Source organism: Trachypithecus francoisi, unplaced genomic scaffold (genome assembly GCF_009764315.1).
Source record: "Trachypithecus francoisi isolate TF-2019V2 unplaced genomic scaffold, Tfra_2.0 Lachesis_group10, whole genome shotgun sequence".
In the NCBI taxonomy this organism is placed as follows: Eukaryota; Metazoa; Chordata; class Mammalia; order Primates; family Cercopithecidae; genus Trachypithecus; species Trachypithecus francoisi.
In genome coordinates, this window is record NW_022681455.1 from 2,539,374 (window position 1) to 2,558,583 (window position 19,210).

General features: G+C 41.9%; 1 protein-coding gene across 1 annotated transcript in view; it reads right to left on the minus strand.

The window, feature by feature from the left end:
- MYLK4 (myosin light chain kinase family member 4) overlaps positions 1 to 19,210 on the minus strand; it is a 105,833-nt gene that overhangs the window by 68,301 nt on the left and 18,322 nt on the right. The window contains exon 2 of the mRNA XM_033216050.1: positions 17,194 to 17,464. Within this exon, the coding sequence (XP_033071941.1) occupies positions 17,194 to 17,464 (271 nt within the window). The remainder of the gene's footprint in view (positions 1 to 17,193; positions 17,465 to 19,210) is intronic.

The following is a 19,210-nucleotide window of genomic DNA, read 5'->3' on the forward strand; positions in this document are numbered from 1 at the left end:
AACAAAAAATGGTCTCAACTCTTCTTTAAACTGTCAAATTATATCCTTCTTCTTTTTGAATTATTTATAATCTGTTGGTTTTACCTTGCAAAAATGGGCTTTTGCGACTTCAACCACATATTAGGTCTTTTACGCAAACTGTAACAGAAGCCAGCCTTCTGCCAGAGAAAGGTTTCTGACTTCACTAGGTATAAGAGAACCAAATTTTTATCCCCACAAAATTTCTCCTATTTCAGTCATAGCGCAGCGGATGCAAAGGCAGAAGAGTTATGGTGGAAATGGAAACACGTGTGTAAAAACTACAGTCCCCACAGTTTTCTGTGAATTCATAATCCCCAGAGACCAACAGACCTCAGAAACCAACCAAGCAATGGGAGGAGCTAGAAACTCAATGGTATCAGCCAAACTGAGCATGGAGTGTTCACTCAGAACGAGGAACCATGTGTCATCAGCCTCACTCACAGAGAAGGAAGCCTAAGTGGTCACAAGACCAACTGAGCTGTAAGAGGGAGAGAGGATGCACAGTCAGCCCAGATAGAGCTCAAATATTTTAAAATTTGATACACTTTTTATTATAGTCTAACCAACTCCTAGCAATGACACCATATCACTCTCTCAGCTGTCAGTTGGCATCTCCTGGTATGAGTGAGTTTAGAAGGATGAAGAAGGAAAGTGAGTGGATAGGAATCAAGTGGATTCCCTCCAACAGCACGAACCACACTTCTCATGAGACCCCTGGCGGATTATCGAAAGCACAGATTCCCAAGCTCCACCCATGAAGATGCTGCTTTGGTGGCTCTAGGGGAACCTGGGAATCTGGATGCTAACCTAGTACCCCAGCTGCTTCTTATCTACAGTGGTTCTCATCCCTGATAAATAAATAATAATGTCAGAGCATCCCACAACTTGCTCAAAGTCAAGGTCACTTATCTAATGTGAGTGCCAAAGCCCAAATGGACCACAAACTCCAGACACTAATGACCTTTCCATTCAACCCTGGGAACTTACGAGCCAAAAAACATGGTAAAACCAGCCACAGTAGAATGCAATGGTATTCAGCTGCTCCACGCCACACGTACTCATGTCGGCAAACCCTTGCTAGTGGGCACCTGCCAGAAACAACTCTGTTACAGGATGGAATCTCGCAGGTTGTTCCCTTACCCAGCACATATGTGGCTTTTGCTAAATCATCTGCTGCTTTGCTGACAAGGGCAGACCAAGGAATTTCCATGCTGTCAGCGGCTGTCACAGGGCCACCACCCTTCAAATGGGCGAGGAACTTGGAACCCAGACCTACCCTCCCGGGGACCAATGTGACCCTCCCAGGGCAGAGGGGAGTGCTGCCACTTTACGCGTCCTCTCAGCGGGGCTTATCTAACTGGCTGCAGGACAAGTTCTGTGCTTCGTCGGCCTGGGAAATCTAATGGAAAGGACTATTACTAGAAATATTTATCTTATCAAGGAAAATATGCTCTTAAAATGTTCAAAAAAGGACGCTGCCTGGTTCCCAAGGAATAGCCTGAGAGACTATATATATATGTGTGTGTATGAGTGTGTGTGTGTATATATACACACACATATATATTATACACACACCTACACATATGTGTATATATGTGTGTGTATTTAAATGTAATATGCATAGGAATATTACTTAGGTAAGCATATATTCACAACTGCAGTAGTACATGTTACCTTTATTTTTCTCTCAGCCATTTTTTGAAGTAAACTTCATTATTCGACTGCAGGAGTTAACGAATATTCTAGTGCTTCTCACACTTTGATGTGCACATGAGTCATCCAGGGACCCTGATAAAATGCAGATTCCTATTCAGCAGGTTGGATGGGGCCTGAGAGCCTGCATTTGTAGCCAGCTCCCAGGGAATGCTGCGGCCCAGGCAGGAGCCACTCTGAGCAATCAGATTCCAGCTTGTGATAGATGACCATGTTTGCATCACACATAAAACAGCACCTATTAAAGCTTAGAATATGTAAAAACAAACAAAACTAAGTTCAAATTAAGGCACTCTTTCTTAGATGATTCAGAAGGAACTTCAGAATCTGGGCAGTGCCTCTTAGCCATCACTGCAAACCATTCTTCCCGTGTTAGAGCCGTCTCAGTAAGAGTTAACAGACAAGTCCTGACTTACAAGAATCGGGTTGCCTTCTTCATAAGGGGACAGAAAGCACCCACAACTACAGGTATTTTTCTCTCATTTTTGACACTCTGATCTGAAGGTAAATGAAAAAAGCCAGGGCATGTCAGGCCACTCTGACTGCTCAAAATTGAGTCTGCCAGTCTAGAAATGATTAAAATTCCAATCTTGGAAGCTCTTGGGAAAAAATATACAAATGGTATATTATTCCAGATATTCTGCTATATGAAGGCTGGCCCTATTCATTACATTGTTTAAATATTTGAAATAAGTACATTAATCATTATCCTAACTTCTAAGACATCAAAGAAAAAATCATGCCTAAAATGTATTGGTAATAACTAGTACACAACTGAGAATGGACATGTCTCGTGAAGGATACAAAGAAATACAGAGAATGATCCCCATGGGCAGTGAGCTCCAGCTTTTCAGGAATGGAGGTCCAAACCCATGAAATGGCATTTATTACACAGGGCCGCAACACTATGCACACACCTGGCGCAGCGTATGTAATCAATGCGAACTGGGGAGGTAAAATTAGAATCAACTGTGCTGGGATTTAAATCTGGCCTTGAAGGATTTCAAAAGGCATAGAAGGGGAGAGAGAATGAGAACAGGTTTGGGGAAAAACAACGAAGCGGAACAGAAATTAAGTTTTTGGGTCACATCTCTAACAGACAAATTGCTAATTTAATCCTCCCAATGATCCTGCAAGGTTGGCATTATTACACCAATTTGATGAACCAGGACCTGAAACTCAGAAAAGTTAAATGACTTAGGTCACGCAGCTGGTAGGTGGTCTCCACAGGGATTTGAATTTGGGCCTATTTGATATCAAAGTCAATCATCAGTCCACCCTAAACCAGCACACCCCAAGGCACATCTCATAGCTCCCTGAATGTTAATCATGAGTCAGGAGAAAGAAAAGGTCACCAGGCGCGGTGGCTCCCGCCTGGAATCCCAGCACTTTGGGAGGCCGAGGTGGGTGGATCACAAGGTCAGGAGATCGAGACCATCCTGGCTAACATGGTGAAACCCCGTCTCTACTAAAAACTACAAAAAATTAGCCGGGCAAGGTGGCGGGCGCCTGTAGTCCCAGCTTCTTGGGAGGCTGAGGCAGGAGAATGGTGTGAACCTGGGAACCAGAGCTTACAGTGAGCCGAGATTGCGCCACAGCACTCCAGCCCGGATGACAGAGAAAGACTCCGTCTCAAAAAAAAAAAAAAAAAAGGTCAGAAGTCAAATAAATTTTGAAAGCTCTCAGGATAAATAATCATACTGTTACAGATAAAGTTAACATTTATTACATGCTTCCCATGTGCCTGGTTTAAAATATTTGTCATTGTTGTTGTTGTTTTTGCTGCTGTTGTTGTTTTGGAGATTGAGTCTCGCTCTGCCACCCAGGATGGCATGCAATGGTGTGATCTCGGCTCACTGCAACCTCTGCCTCCCAGGTTCAAGCGAATCACCTGCCTTGGCCTCCCAAGTAGCTGGAACTATAGGCACCCATCACTACATCCAGCTAAGTTTTTAACTGAAGCCTCTCAGAGCCTTTAACATTCTAACCTGCATTGAAAATCTCTAATATTATGTATTGGAATAATATTTAAAATCTCACATAAGAAAATATTGATCATGCAAAAACATAATATTGAAATAGAATAATGGGAAGTATTATTGTTGATGAGTTTCAATGACAAGTCATTATGTTATGGTGAACTAGCTTAAGACTGTGTGCCTAGTAGCTTTCCATTCTTCCTTACATCCCCAGCTAATTTCATCTGAAAATACACTCTAACAGACTGTGGCGATTCTCAGGGGAAAAGGACAGAGAACGGAAGGTGGAGAGACAGCGTCCACCGTGGTATCTCACAGCTAGGTAAGTCAGTGGTGGTTCACCGTTTGACATATTAAGAGACAAAAATTCCAGACAAGACATCAAAGGAATCCCTCCTGCCCCTTTTGTTACATTGATTATAGTAACTGCTGTAATTTCCTAATTTATAAATCCTTGTACACTATTTGCATCAGGCTCTCATGACACACTGAGTTGCATTTGTCCGATAAAATAGTCTCTGCCTTCTCTTACGTTCTACGAAGCCTGTGTTGCTAAGTCCTTATGCACATCAAATAATACGCCTGTAATCCCAGCACTTTGAGAGGCCAAGGTGGGTGGATCAGGAGATAGAGACCATCCTGGCCAACATGGTGAAACCCTGTCTCTACTAAAAATACAAAAATTAGCTGGGTGTGGTGGCGCCCGCCTGTAGTCCCAGCTACCCGAGAGACAGAGGCAGGAGAATCACTTGAACCCAGGAGGCGGAGGTTGCAGTGAGCCGAGATCGTGCCACTGCACTCCAGCCTGGTGACAGAGCGAGACTCCATCTCAAAAAATAAAATAAAATAAAAATAATACGATCCTACCATTATGCATTGCTTAATGCTTTTGATTTTCCGGGGCATTTTCACACCTGTGACCTTGGTAGTACTTGGGCATCTTATTCTTGCTGGACTGGATGAAGTTCCATTCTCCTTCTTCAGTCTCTGATGGTAATTCATCTGTTCACATCCTTAGAGGACAGTGGGGTGGGGAGGAACTAACACATTTTGCAGTCATACCAGTAGGAGTGAAAAGGAGAGATGTAAGATACATTTCAAGAAATCATATGCAGAATTTGGTATCTGACAGGATGTGACAGAGGAGGGACGGGGAGTCCATAGCTCCAGGCAACGTGGCATCAAGACGCCAGGATCCCAGCCCAGTGCCTGAGAAATGTGACAGCATCACACACAGAAAGAAAGTAAGTGTGGAAAGACATGAAAGAAGAAAATGTCCTTCAGGAAACTAGATCTGTAGGACTCTGAGCAGGAAAGATATTGGGTCATAGACAATATGCCCTATAAATTACTAGAATGGTAGATGGTGTAAAGTTTAGCTACATTAATAGGAAGAGCGTATTGTTTCGTTCATGTAGCTTTTTTTTCTCTAAGCCAAGCACTGTGTTAACTGCTTTGTACAACAACTCTGTGGGGCCAATGTTATTAACCCCAGACGAGGAAATAGTGGAGAGAGGCTAAACAATATCCTCGTGTCACAGAAGTAGCAAGAGGCAGAAAATGAAATTCAAGATGGTGGTCTTATGTGAAACTAGATTGCACAGTAAGAATGTGTCACAATGTAACTTCTCATTATCAGGTAAAACATGTGAGCAGGCAACCCTGCAAAACTAGCAAATGGGTAACACTATAAAAAGCTAAACAGGATAAATTTTGGATTACCCACCTTCCTGATCTATCTTTAGTGAAATGTCAATTCCACTCTGTAGTCAAGACTTAATTATGATTAATAAAGTACTGAGCATGGGAAACATATTAATACATTGTTTAATGAAACAAAGTATTTTAGAGCATGCTGGCAAACTGCATTTAGTTTATAATCTTCCAGCCTTATTCTACATGCGTGAGGGAATCATTAGTTCCAGTGTAGTCTTTCCTAGCAGCTTGTGTGTCCAGGAACAGAGAGCTGAGGGTGGCCTGACATTGGTTTCAACAATTAGGATTAGCTTAAAATGCTGTGACTTCACTGCATTGCTGCAGTAACTTTTGCAACTTTTCCCCACTGGAGGTCACTGTTACCTTGTAGTTGCAGAGAAGACCCTCAATTTGCTGTGGTAAAGAAAGTGGACGTTTTTATCTATATAGGCTGGCTGCAGTTGCATAAAGAAATCAACCGACCAACCAAAGCAACAATCAAATTTAAAACATACTTCAGATCATGTGGCTATAAACTGTCCTTAGAAAATTCATCACTGATAGCAGCTTGTTTTCAAATAGTTAATCTTTCATCTGGACACTTCTTAAGTTACTATAACGGTAGATACATGTTATTATATATTTGTCCAAACCCACAGAATGCGCAACAAGAGTGAACCCTAACGTGAACCACGGACTCTGAGTGATAATGATATGTTAATGTAAGTTTATCAGTTGTAAAATATGTCCCACTCTGTTGGGATTGTTGATAGTTGATAAATATTTTTAATTCAGTTAAAATTTCTACAAAGACACCTAAGCACCTGTTTCATATGTAGGGAAAGTGAATGCCTTCAAAGATCAGATGGTATATAGCTTCATAACTTTGGGCCAGTTCCTGATCTCACTAAACCTCAGTTTGCTCACCTACAAGGTATAGATAAGAATTCTACCAACTTCGGCCAGGCACGGTGGCTCACACCTGTAATCCCAACACTTTGGGAGGCCAAGGCAGGCAGATCACTTGAGATCAGGAGTTCGAGACCAACCTGGCCAGCATGGTGGAACCCTGTCTGTACTAAAAATACAAAAATTAGCTGAGTGTGGTGGCAGGTGCCTGTAATCCTAGATACTCAGGGGGCTGAGGCAGGAGAATCACTTGAACCCAGGTGGCAGAGGTTGCAGTGAGCTGAGATCACGCCATTGCACTCCAGCCTGGGCAAGAAGAGCAAAACTCCAGCTCAAAAAAAAAAAAAAAGAATTATACCAACTTCATGGGCCACTGTGAAGATTCCACACTAAGGACTTAGCACAGAGCCTGGAACACAGTTAATGCAACAGGAAACATTAGCATTCACTATTATCATCCATTGAGCCAACCCGGGGGTATCTACCTCCTGAGACTGTGGCAGTGTTTGAGTTCACATTTGCAAAGCACTTCGAATCAGGTCTGGAACACAGTAAGAACCAGTTACACATTTGTCAAATAAAATGAGTGAATAAATAAATATACCCAAATTAAAAGCCTAAATCCAAAATAGGTTACACACAAACACAACTTTAAGACTGTAAAAACGTATCTATATTATCATCTCAATTCAACATGCTCATTCCAGCAGGCAGAAAAGAATTAAGACTTCACACTTGTCACTGTCAGTTTTTCAGTTTCTAAATTACTTGGATTGCCAAGTAGTCTAAGGGACATCCTAACATAGAGCATGCGTCTCTGCATCAAGGACAAAAGCACTTCACAAACAGAATATGTATCTATGTTTACTTTTTAAAGAAATGATCCTGTTTGAACAGATTCTGTCTCTTTTTAAGACCATCAGTAACCATTAATAGGTGAAACCACTTGTGCTCTCAAACCAAACGGGTCTGCCAACCTGGCCCGGCAAAGCCAAAGCCAAAGACTGACACTGGGATTTTGGCAAGAGAAGAGAGGCATTTATTGCAGGCTGCCAAGCAAGGAGAATCGGGCAGCTTGTGCTTAACACCCAAACTCTCAGATGGCTTACAGGTAAGGGTTTTTGAAGACAGGAGGCAGAGGTTATAGGCAAAGTCATAAATCAGTATTTTGAGGTTCTACATTGGTTTAACCTAAAAAGGTGGAATATCATGAAGCGAAGGCTCACAGATCATTGATGGATCTAAAGACTTTCCTATTTGTGATTGATTAGGGAGGGAAAGCTTTGTCTAAAAATTTAAGAAGAGCAGAAAACAATGTTAGGTCTGGCTTATTATACATGACCTCTTCCAGGCCTCTCAGGAAGAAATTTAGAATAAAGAGCAGTGGTTAAAGTTTAGTCCTCAGTTCCCCCTTAGCTGAGGTCTATGAACCAGCAGATGGCATTTCTTTATTTGGTGTGGATCTGGGTTTCTGAAAAACAACCCAGGGACATATGTTAAGATGTTATATTTAGTTTTAATAGGGAACCAAACATTTTGTCACTCAAACTTCCTTGGCTATTGTTTTACGCTATTATTACCTTCTTGTTTACTAAGTTGTTTAATATTCAGGGCTAGCTAGATGCCTGGAATTTTTTGGAAGAAACTTAATTTTTTTTTTTTATTTCCATGCTTGGAGGGGAGGGGTGCCCATTAGGCACCTAAGAAGGGTCCCTACTCTGTCTCACTTGTCTTTGGGTTTCAAGAATTTCTCCTCCAAACAAGAATCATATTGGGCAACCATTACTGGAGAGCCCAACCAGAACCAACACAGTGTCTTTTGTGCAGTGGGGTCTCAGTATTTGCTGAGTAAATTAATACAGACTCTAGGCATAAATATTTAAAGAAATGCTTAGATACTAAGGAATCTTGGATGAGTCCATCTAACTTCCCCCGGACTTTCGGTTTCTCTTCAGAGAAGGGTTTGGATGAGCCGACCCCCAAAGTTCCTCGGGATCTATGCATTAAGGTCCCTAATCTTTGAGTCACAACCTGTGGGTCAGAGCACAGCCTTCAGTGTCCCATTCACTATGGGAATGCCATGATAACCTGTGTGCATCTGAAACCCCAAGTGGAGGAAGCCATGAGTCATGGATTATGTTTATACTGGTATCCAACTGAGCACACAGCATACTATCACCCTCAATGGACTGGCACATCAGATACTTTTCCCTATTAAAAATGGCAAATGAAGTTTTAAAAAATCATTAAAATTAATACAAAATGCCAGGATGCATTGTACAGGTTGTATCTCCATATTTAAGAAGACCTAGGGCCTAAAGATACTTAAGCACATAAGAGAAATGTACTGACAGCAGTACTAACATACAGCATTTTACATTTTACAGAGAACTTTCACACAGGCATGGTACTTTATTTGGCAGGAAGAGCAACGCTGTGCAGTAGACAGAGCTGCAGAAACTGACCTGCATATACTGTTGAGTAAAGAACTTAAAGAACTCCCCAGAGAGGGCAGAGCCAGGACTGGAAGCTGCATCTCCTGACTCCCGTGGTTCATCTTGAACAGGATATTTAACTGTGAAGGACGAAATTGGGTATCGCGGGACAATCCTTGATGGTGGCATAGAGTGCAAGCCAGGAGACCACCATGGGGTTCAAAGCCCAACTCTTTTATATGTGGGTTTTGGGCAGGTCGGTGAGCCTTCCTGGGTCTGTAAAGTGGAGGAAATAGTATCTACCTCATGGCTGACAGTGAGACTTTAAAGGCATCAGAATAGGTGCACCTCTCCCTGTCCTCTGCGCGTGCTCTCCCCCACCTCTGCTCCAGCCAGTACTGTGGCAGCCAGCTCCACAGAGGTGTAGTCTGAAAGTGCTTCACCTCAGGCCACCACATTACGCCTTCTTTCCAGGGTTCTCTGACATTGCTGCAGGACCTTCTTGGGAACTGGTATTTATGCATATGCAACTGAAAATGCCAGGGGGACAGTCACCCCACAAGACCCCCCGATGGTGGAGATGGCGCCCAGGGAATCAGTGCCAGTGCCTGCGTCAGTCCTATGGGTGGGCGGCTCTGAGGTCATCCTGTCTGAAGTAGGCAGCTTGGCAGCTCAACCTCGCTGGGGCTCCTCTCCTTCCCTGTTTCATACTCCTCAAGCCCTACACCTATTCCCTGGAGTCAGTTCACAAAACAAGCCACCCTCATGCATGCTTGGGCTCTGCTTTCTGGTAGGAACTCAGGAATGACATTGTAGAGACATGGTGCTGGGCACATAAGAAATCCTACATAAACTTTACCTGTTACCTATTTTCTATACTAAACGCTGCCTATGATCTGTCTTCTCCGTGTCTGCTGTCTTGAGGGAAGTGGTCTTTGTTGTCACCATGTGGTGGGCAGAAAATGAGAAATAAGTGAAAGGGTCGAATACCACAGGGCAAAGACCTGGAATAGCTTCCTGAGTCAGATGTCCAGAGACTGATTTTGGGCCACTTCATCGAGAGAGGCTTTAGGTGGTTTTAGATCATACAGTAACAATCCATTTTTAAAACTTATGTGTGTGTTATTGTGCATTAGAAAATCTATAAATAAAACATCAAAACCATGATTTCACTTTATTTTTGCTTTGATTAAAAATGTCTTAAATGACTCAACATATGAAAAATATTAATAGGAATAAAGATAGCACGTAAATATAGCAAAAATCATGATAGTAGTATGTGAAAATAAGATCTGGAAAACGAATAGATAAATGTGCATTTTATAACCATTATGTTTTAGGTAAGTGGATAGGATTGTAGTTTGGGCATCTATATTTAGGGACTTTGTTATCAAGTATGCTAACCATTCTCTTACTTGGAAACACAGACTTGATTTGCAACATTTGTATTTTTGACTATGTTGTTTTAACTTTCAGAGAGAGCAAATAAAGATATTTTTCTCATGTTAAAACAACAGAAATGGCATAAAACTATCATAATTTTAATTACTCTAAGAAGCTGAAACAACATACACATAAGTATGACTCATCTGTGCGTTTGGTCAAGGACACTCAGAATTTACATGGGCAGGTATCTACACACAGTACATTGGATGCTCTCTGTCTTGAATGGAGATGGAGCACATTCATATCATGTATAGGATTCACTGATGCTGCGACAAAAGACAGTTCTTAAAACTGCTGTGCTGGTAGATATTTCAAAGACAATAGTTTGCTCACGTTTCTAAATATGCATTAGCAATCAGAAAAGCTCTGAGGACATGTTGTACACTCTAAGAGAGATTTTCTTTATGGCTAAAAAGTTGCAAAAGCATTCTAAAATATACATCCACAGTACTCCTAATTAACTCACAAAACTTGTTGACCTTTTCACTGGGAAATGCTACTAGGGCTACAGTCTTACAGCTTGAGTGAGTGACACATTCTTTTCCACGTGGAAGCTGAAGATGAAAGCCCTCCTAGTACTTCCCACAGGAGAAATGTAGTCCCCTTGGCATCTCCCACAGGAGATACGACAGACGGCGAAAAATGGTTAATCCTTGGGCCACAGTGACTGCCTAAAAACATAGACTTCACCATGATGCTAGGTCAGACCTGCAGAGAATTATAATGCTTTGTGATTGCTTACTAAAAAAAAAAACAAAAAAAAAAACTCTTCCTTTCTTCCATCTCTTTCACTTTGTCCTCAACCAAGATAGATCAGATGATTGACAAGCCATTCCAAGACTGGGTAATTCCTCTTAAAATGAACTTGATGCTCCAGAAATATTTGCTGTGGAAAGCTTCCCTGGAAAGGCTCAGGAAACCGGGAAAGCCCGACCCCTGGAGCTCTCCGACTTCTGAACACCAACAAGATGCGGAGTTGGTGGCTTCTTGTTGAACAAGAAATAAATATGGCATTTATACACAGGTATAGGGATAGATTGTCTAACTCCCCTACAGAAATTTTTTTAACTGCATGTGTTGTCGATGGGCCAACAGCACCCCAAAGGAATGAAAATTGATTCTTCTGGGGGTGTGTGAAAAAAATCTTACTCTTTTTACGTATAAAGCACAGATATACAAACAAGGCATCAACAGGTATGCAGTATATATGTGGTATTAAAATCGAATGGGAGGAGTCAACTAAGGGGAAAAAACCCTAAAAGGTCTAGGAGGTGGTGGATGATAATGAAAAAAAGGCTGAGAAGCACTGCCATAAAGCCACCTTCAGACAGGAGCAATGATTCAGGCTATTTTCCATAGTGCTTTCTAAACTGTTGTGTATTGTTTTAAAAATAATTTATCATATGCTAATTGATAAGAGATCTAAATATGTGCGAAGAGTTGTCTTCCCAGAAGTGAATACCCTCTCTTGAAAAGTGCTGAAATTCTTAGGATAGGAATTATTTCTCTTCTTCCAGAATTCTGCTACGCTCCTGACTGAATTCCATTCCGGAATAGCTATGGTGTTACATGAAACGCTTTATCAGGCAACGGCTCAAGGGAGAAAGCAGAGAAGGCTATGCTCAGAAGGGCTGATCACTGCACGTGTTGTGCTTACAATCGATTTCTTAGTAAGAATAAAAGCACTTTTGCTTATGTTTTATTTTCTTTTCATAAGTCATATAAGAAGTAGGAGAATGAAGAGATATGGACATTGTTTTTAGCTCTGACAAACAAAAACAGATCACCAACTTTAATATGCACAGGGAATCCCTGCCCGTGAGGTTCCCCAAAAGTTGGTGCAAGTGTTTGAAAGGTTGAAATGTGCCACATGCCACTATTATTACCCCAACTGCCCCTAAGGCCAGGGTCCTGGGCAGAGATTCAGCCAGGGCATGCATTCCATTTTCTTTGGCAAGTGCCACTCCCAGGTTGGAAACATTCAAAGAAAATGAATCTGTCTTAGATCAAAGTGATTTTACTACCTGCACGTCCTCAAGAGCAGGAGCCTGCCAGTGGCCTCCCCGGGTCATCACGAACCGGATCAAGCGCCAGAGAACTGAAGACGAGAGAAGGCACACGCTACCTACAACCCAGACGTCTTTTCTTCTGAGTGTGAAGTCCATTCTCTGGGAGCAGCTGTGGTTGTCGGTTGGCTTATATGTTCCTTCCCTGCCCTGATCTAGCACCAGCACTTCTCAAGTAGTGTCACCCTTTGCTCTGCCCTGAGGAGTGGCTGTCACCGAATTACAGAGGGTTCTTGCAGAGTCCTGCTTGGACGTCTCCAGTTACGTGATCAGCAAATAATCTGCCTCTTTAAAAGGAAAAATATGATGGCCTTGTGTGACAGATCTGAAACAGGTGTAGGGGCATCGGGAGACCTGCTGGCAATAATTGACAGCGCCGTGAATGCGCGTTTGTTCCCAGTTCAAGGACAATTAGCACCACTGTATCTGGCATCTGCTGGCTGCCAAGGCTGGGCCACCGCCAGGGAGCTTTCTCCTGCCCTTACAGGGTGAGCAGCACAAGGGTGGGGGTGGGGAAATGCAACTTTAAAAATCACAAAACCTCTGCCCTCAGACTTGTTATTTTGAGATCTAAGTTATAGTCATTATGGGTGGTGCTGATGGTACAATTTCACAGCAGATGGTCAGGAAATGCCACCTGGTGTTAAATCCACCAACTGCGATCAAAATAGGAAGATCCACACTTTACTGCAACCCACTCTATCTCTCTGCACATCCTGTTAATAAATATTTTGCTTTGCTTGGTCTTGGGGGCATTTGTACCAGTCATTTAAACACTCCAGGAACTGTGTGGTCCTGAGTCTGCTGGGGCCATGCTTGTTTCTTTGGGATACTCCCTGGTTGGGATATGGAAGAACTTAAGCCAGGTTTTAAAAAAGAATTATTCCCTATGACGGCAGGCTTTTAAACACAAATCAGCAAGCGTTAGGATAAATACAGGCGCGGATGTGGAACGGTGGGCCATGCTGACATATTTTTGTAGAGTGAGTATTCACAACCTGTGTCCTACTTTTGTACTTGGGACCATGCCTTTTGGATGGAGCATGAGTAACTAGGGGTGAACAGGAAGGAGGGGAAACAAGGGGTGAGGAGGTGAGCACAGACAACCCCGGGCCTCGGGTGCAGGGATGGGGGCGGTACACGGAGGAAAGCAGTGAGAAGCACACAGAGCCGAATGGTTGACTGAGAGTATTACCGGGCACATCTGTGTTTCCTGAAGCAAGCAGAGGGGTGTGGTGGTGATCCTACTAAATATTCAAGTAAATCTGAGGGAAATGCAACACAAGGGCTATTTGCTATATAGATAACAGAGAACTGACAAAAGAAAAAAACCCGGATTCAATTGTACAAAAATAATACTAATTACAGTTATGAAACCTGTTCTTCATTTATAACTTAATGGTATGGACATAGTAGCTATCAAGCTCATCACTCATGTGAGTCAGACCAATTTGAAAATTTTACTTGATTTCAACACCATGCCATGTATGCATGTTTAGATCTAGTTTATTATGGCCTATGGTTATCTGCTGAAAACTTTTAAAATTTTACATGGTAGGTAGAATTTAGGTGATGTTGAACAGCCTTTGGAACATAACAGAATGAGAAAAGTCACTAGAAAACAGAATAAAAAGGAAAGTAGGAAAAATAGGCCACGCACAGTAGCTCATGCCTATAATTCCAGTACTCTGGGAGGCCAAGGCAGGAGGATCACTTCAGCCCAGGAGTTCAAGACCAGTCTGAGCAACACAGGCAGACCCCTGTCTCTACAAAAAAACACAAAAAGTAGCCATGGGTGATGGTGCATGCCTAGACCCAGCTACTTGGGAGGCTGAGGCAGGAGGATCACTTGAGCCAGGGAGGTCAAAGCTGCAGTGAGCCGAGATCACACCACTGCACTCCAGCCTGGGTGACAGAGTGAGACCCTGTCTCAAAAAAAAAAGAAAGGAAACAAACAAGAAAAACTAAAAGAACAAGAACTTAAGTAGAAGGAAGAAAAGTAGGCTATGAAGTGTTTCATAAACTCAATAAAACATAGAGGAAAGAAAGAAAATAGTTAAAAATAAATTCAGTAGAAGAAAAATAAAAGAAATAGAAAAATCTGATTAAAAGCAGGAAAAAAAAAGAATCTGAGTTTTATCAAACTATTTTAACAAATATAAGTTGTTAAATCTATATAAAATTCTTCCCCTATTGGGACTGGAGAGTAGTTCCAGACTCTAAAGAAATTGCACAGAGAGATTCCAGAACAAAGCTTTCATGTCACCAGAGAGCCTGAAATTCAGAGTAAATTCTTTCCAGTGCACCACAAGGGATGTTCTTACTATGATTAGCTGTGCTAATCTTCTCAAAGAGAGAAGGGATGAGAGAGAAAGGGGAATAGGTGGAGAAAATCGACAAGCATTTTTTTATAGTCCCTGGAGAGAAAAGAGTGGCATTTTAAAGATTTACTGCTGCCCCAGCAGAAGATGAAGACGTGTTAATCTAGCTCTGTCTGCATACTTGAAGACATCTGAGCTGCTGGAATGTCCTTCTCCACCCACCCGCTGCCAAGCCTGCTGGCTGCCCTGGCACCCACCAACTGGGCAGGCAGGGGCTCCAGGCCATGGAAAGGAGAACTCTGTGCCTCTGACACATGCACCTATCCATTCTCCACGTGGACGCAGAGAGATAGGAAAATTTATTGCAGACATCTCTAGGCCCTTCTCCATTGACAAGTAAGAAATTGAATGGGATACATGGAGCTCCTAGTGACTCCTTCCCACCTTCCGCAGGGTGTCAACTGCAGGACCGAAGCCAGGAGGCCTGAGTTACAGAAGGGATATGAGACTTACTACAAAGGACATTCTCTGATGGTTTCTAGGGGTTAAATTACAGTCTCAAGTTTTCCCTCAAAAACACCCTAAAAATATTTAACTTCCAAATTATCAACTTCTGGAGGCAGTTTGCTATCACAAAAGTGATCTCCCTACATATATTTATGTTCCAGCTTAGCACTATCTAACTCTTTTTTTTTTTTTAATCTTCAGAAACAGTCTTGCTCTGTTGCCCAGGCTGGAGTATAGTGGTGCGGTCATAGCTCACTGCAGCCTTGAACTCCTGGGCTCAAGCAATCCTTCTGCCTCAGCCTCCCAAGCAGCTGGGACTACAGATGTGTGCCACCATGCCTGGCTATTTTATTTGTATTTTTTTTATTTTTGTAGAAATAGATGTCTCACCATGTCACCTGGGTTGGTCTCAAACTCCTGGCCTCCAGTGATTCTCCTGCCTCAGCCTCCCAGAGTGCTGGGATCACAGGTGTGAGCCACACGTCCACTCCTGCCTCAGCCTCCCAGAGCGCTGGGATCACAGGTGTGAGCTGTGCATCCACTCCTGTCTCAGCCTCCCAGAGTGCTGGGATCACAGGTGTGAGCCACGCGTCCACTCCTGTCTCAGCCTCCCGGAGCGCTGGGATCACAGGTGTGAGCCACGCGTCCACTCCTGCCTCAGCCTCCCGGAGCGCTGGGATCACAGGTGTGAGCCATGCATCCTTGCGTCCGGCTTCTCTCACTCTTTAGAGTGTTGCCCATTTATAAAAATTGTATCACAGAATTTGGAGAAAAACAGTACTTGAAAGATAATGAAATTCATATAAACTATTACGGTTAGTTGATGATTTCAAAGTTATCCAAGAAGAATATTTTTTCTTCTCTGTCCTACCAAAATTAATAAACAGAAAAAATTATCGTGTTTGTACCATTAAGAACCCTAATGAGAAAGTCATGTCTCACTTCATTTTGCCTGTAGATATTTCTTCTTGGTCTATATTGAACTCATGGGGAAAGCAGAGGTCTCCAAAAAATCTGTTTCAATCTGACTCATGTATTCTCTCCAGCACATTTTGTCATTTCTTATTCACTTACAATAAAAAGCCTCCTAGACCTTTTATATACAATGTCTTTATTTCATTGTCTGTTGCATTGTTAGAAACGCCCTTCCTACCTGAATAGTGTTTTTTAGAACAGTAGGTGGGCAAAGAAGGATGTTTTCCAGACCTGCCTGATAAGAATCACTTGCTCTGATTATCAAAAATAATGGTTCCCAGCCCTCAACCAGAATTCACTTAAACAGATCTATTTGTTCCAAAAACACTTTTGGTACCTATTTGTTCCCGTTACTGGGAAAGCAACTGAGAAAACATGAACAAATAACACGAGGTCCCAATGTTAAGGAGACTTGTCTAGAGAAAGGTGATCAACATGTTCAAAACCACCGCATGTGCTGGAATGAAGGCATGGGCAAAATGCCTGATGCTCCCACCGGGCAAGGAGCCAATGGATGATGGGCAGGAACTGACTGGGCCAAGGCAGGGGAGGGAATTGATGCTGCTGCTAACACATATTAAATGCTTACTCTAGTGACAGATACTAGGTGGAGTGCTTTACAGACGTGATCACACTTCATTTTCACAACTACTATTATCTCACTAATTCAGATGTGGCAAGCCCTTGGTTAAATTAATATCAACAGCTCTGCCATCTACCCCATGAGGAACTCAAGGTCTGGAGGAAAGGAGAAACTTCTTTTTGCAGAACGATTGTGCCTCTCACAGCCCTTTTCTGAATTTCAAGCCCAAATCCATCATGTTAAAGGATTCTTCTTCATTTCCACAAGCTGACTGTGTAACTCCTAAGCCACTAACTATAAAGTGAAGTAGACTGCTGGCAGAAATGCAGTTCAAAGGCCTGCTAATTAGTTACCAAACACAGTTGTACAGTTGACACGTACGCTTCTCGGTGAAGCAAAAATGGAATGGTGCCTATTTATAAACTTTAATTGTGCTCACAAGTACAAAACGGAATTTGGAAAGGGTTGATATATGGCTCCATGGCATTAGAAAAGATAAGACAGAATGAATACTTTTAGGAGACTAAATTAGCACATGATTACCTCATTATGTTCAGGTCTTGAATCCTGGTCCCCAGAATTTTCTTCCAGAAAATGCTTCACTTTCTCCACCTCTTCCCTGCACTGAGAAAAGGCCGTTTTCTCCAGCTGGTTGCTGTTGTAACATGTGTTGAATTCTTCCAGCCTCTTCACTTTTAACATCTTAGTAGTGAGTCCAATTAAGCTACTTTCTGGAGTGTGGTTTTCGTCTCCCTCTGTCTCCGATTTATAAATCAAGACACAATTATGACTTTTCAGTGCTTCTTTCTCTTGACTGCAGAGAAAGGAAATAAAGAAAGTTCTCATCACTTATTCACACATTTGACTTCTTGGGAAAACGACCAGTGAGAATTTGGAAGTCTCTTCTGTTTAAACTGGAGAGAGGATCCAAAATTAGGAAAAGAAATGCTAACATTCATATTGAGTTTCCAACATTGGAACTTTAAAAGGAAAATTTTTTTTTCACTTTAAAATTACAAAAGCAAACAGTAAGAAGCAATGTCAAGTTTCACTGGATGATGAAATATGCTCCTCATTGCATAAAATAAGCTGCAGATCAAGTGGCCAGTTTAAATGTAAAATATAAAGTATCTTTGGGCTTAATTGGAACCACAGGTTTTGCAGCCCAGTGGGAAGGGCTTGTCACAGAAGGGGTCTCTCCTGTTTCCCCTGGCCTCCCTCTCCAGAGGGATTTCCCCCAAATGAGTCCTTTTCCAGATCTCTTCTCTACCTATGCCTTAAAATGTGTGGTGTTCGTTTGTGAAAAGAAATTTGTTTCCTTACAGTCCTCTCACACGGACAGCACACCCAGAAACCTTTCTTTACATCTGCATTAACAGCTATGTACCGAGAAGTTCAGAGTCTTTTCACTCTCCTTAAAATACTTTCCTCACAAATGAAGCAATGCAGAATACATAATATGCTTTGATACTAGAGACACACATGTCTATGTGTACCCATCACTTGATTGCATAGAGATGCAGGAAGATGGAGAGTTGAATTTGTGCTAGCTCCGCATGGCTGACAACTGAGGCCCCCTGGTGGACATTTTCTGAAAAGTGCCTCTTCCAGCCTTTTCTCAGCTTAAAAACCATATTGTGATTCTCACCACAAAACTTAATCTTTTGTTTTCTCAACTCCTACAGTAAAATGATACTCTTCAGTTCCAAAGTGTTTAAAGTTCTCTGCTCTAAAAAATTATACTTATCCACATAAGGAGCTTACATTCAAACAAATAAAAATGCAAATATTAATACTATCAACCAGAGCTCTACAGATACATCATAGACCATGCTTAGCATTCTTTCAAATTGTCCTGAAAAAGTTATTAAAATAAGGAAACAAATGCATGGCTATTTCTAAGGCAAACTACAACTAAAATACTATGGTTAATTGCAGATGAAACTCAAGTTGGATCAGGAAGCCACACAAAATTAATGTACTAAAATAAAAGTTTAGGTTTAGGATACAATAATTTTGCAAAGAAATATTAAATATTAAGCTCTACCTGAAGTTTGGTACAATTTGTTATTGAAAAAAGGGAAGGAGATTTGAGAGGTTATAACAATAAACAAAGATAATTACCATTGATAGGATAACATCGAAGAGCTTGAGCCATTCCAAGTGTAGAGCATACGTTCCAGAAGATAAAGAGAAATTTTGCAGAATTCAAACTGACTATGGAAGTCTCTGGTGACAGTTTTCACTCTCAGTCGTATAAATCTTCTGAAAAGACAGGTGTCCACGACGAGAGGAAGTATCTTCTCTCTCAAATGCCACTTTGAGCCTCTGCTTAAATTAATATGGCTCTTGATCTCATGTTGCTCAGCCTTCTTAGTCAGATGGGGAAGAATATTAATTTTAGACACCAGGCTTTTCAAGGCCAATGGCTCCATTTCAGAGGTCAGGTAAGGAGGGGATAAACCGGGAACACTGGATGAGATATCACCTTTACCTTTCCCTCGTATCATTGTGTCAATACTCTTGGATTTACAAAGCTAGATTTGTCCTCGGCAATCAT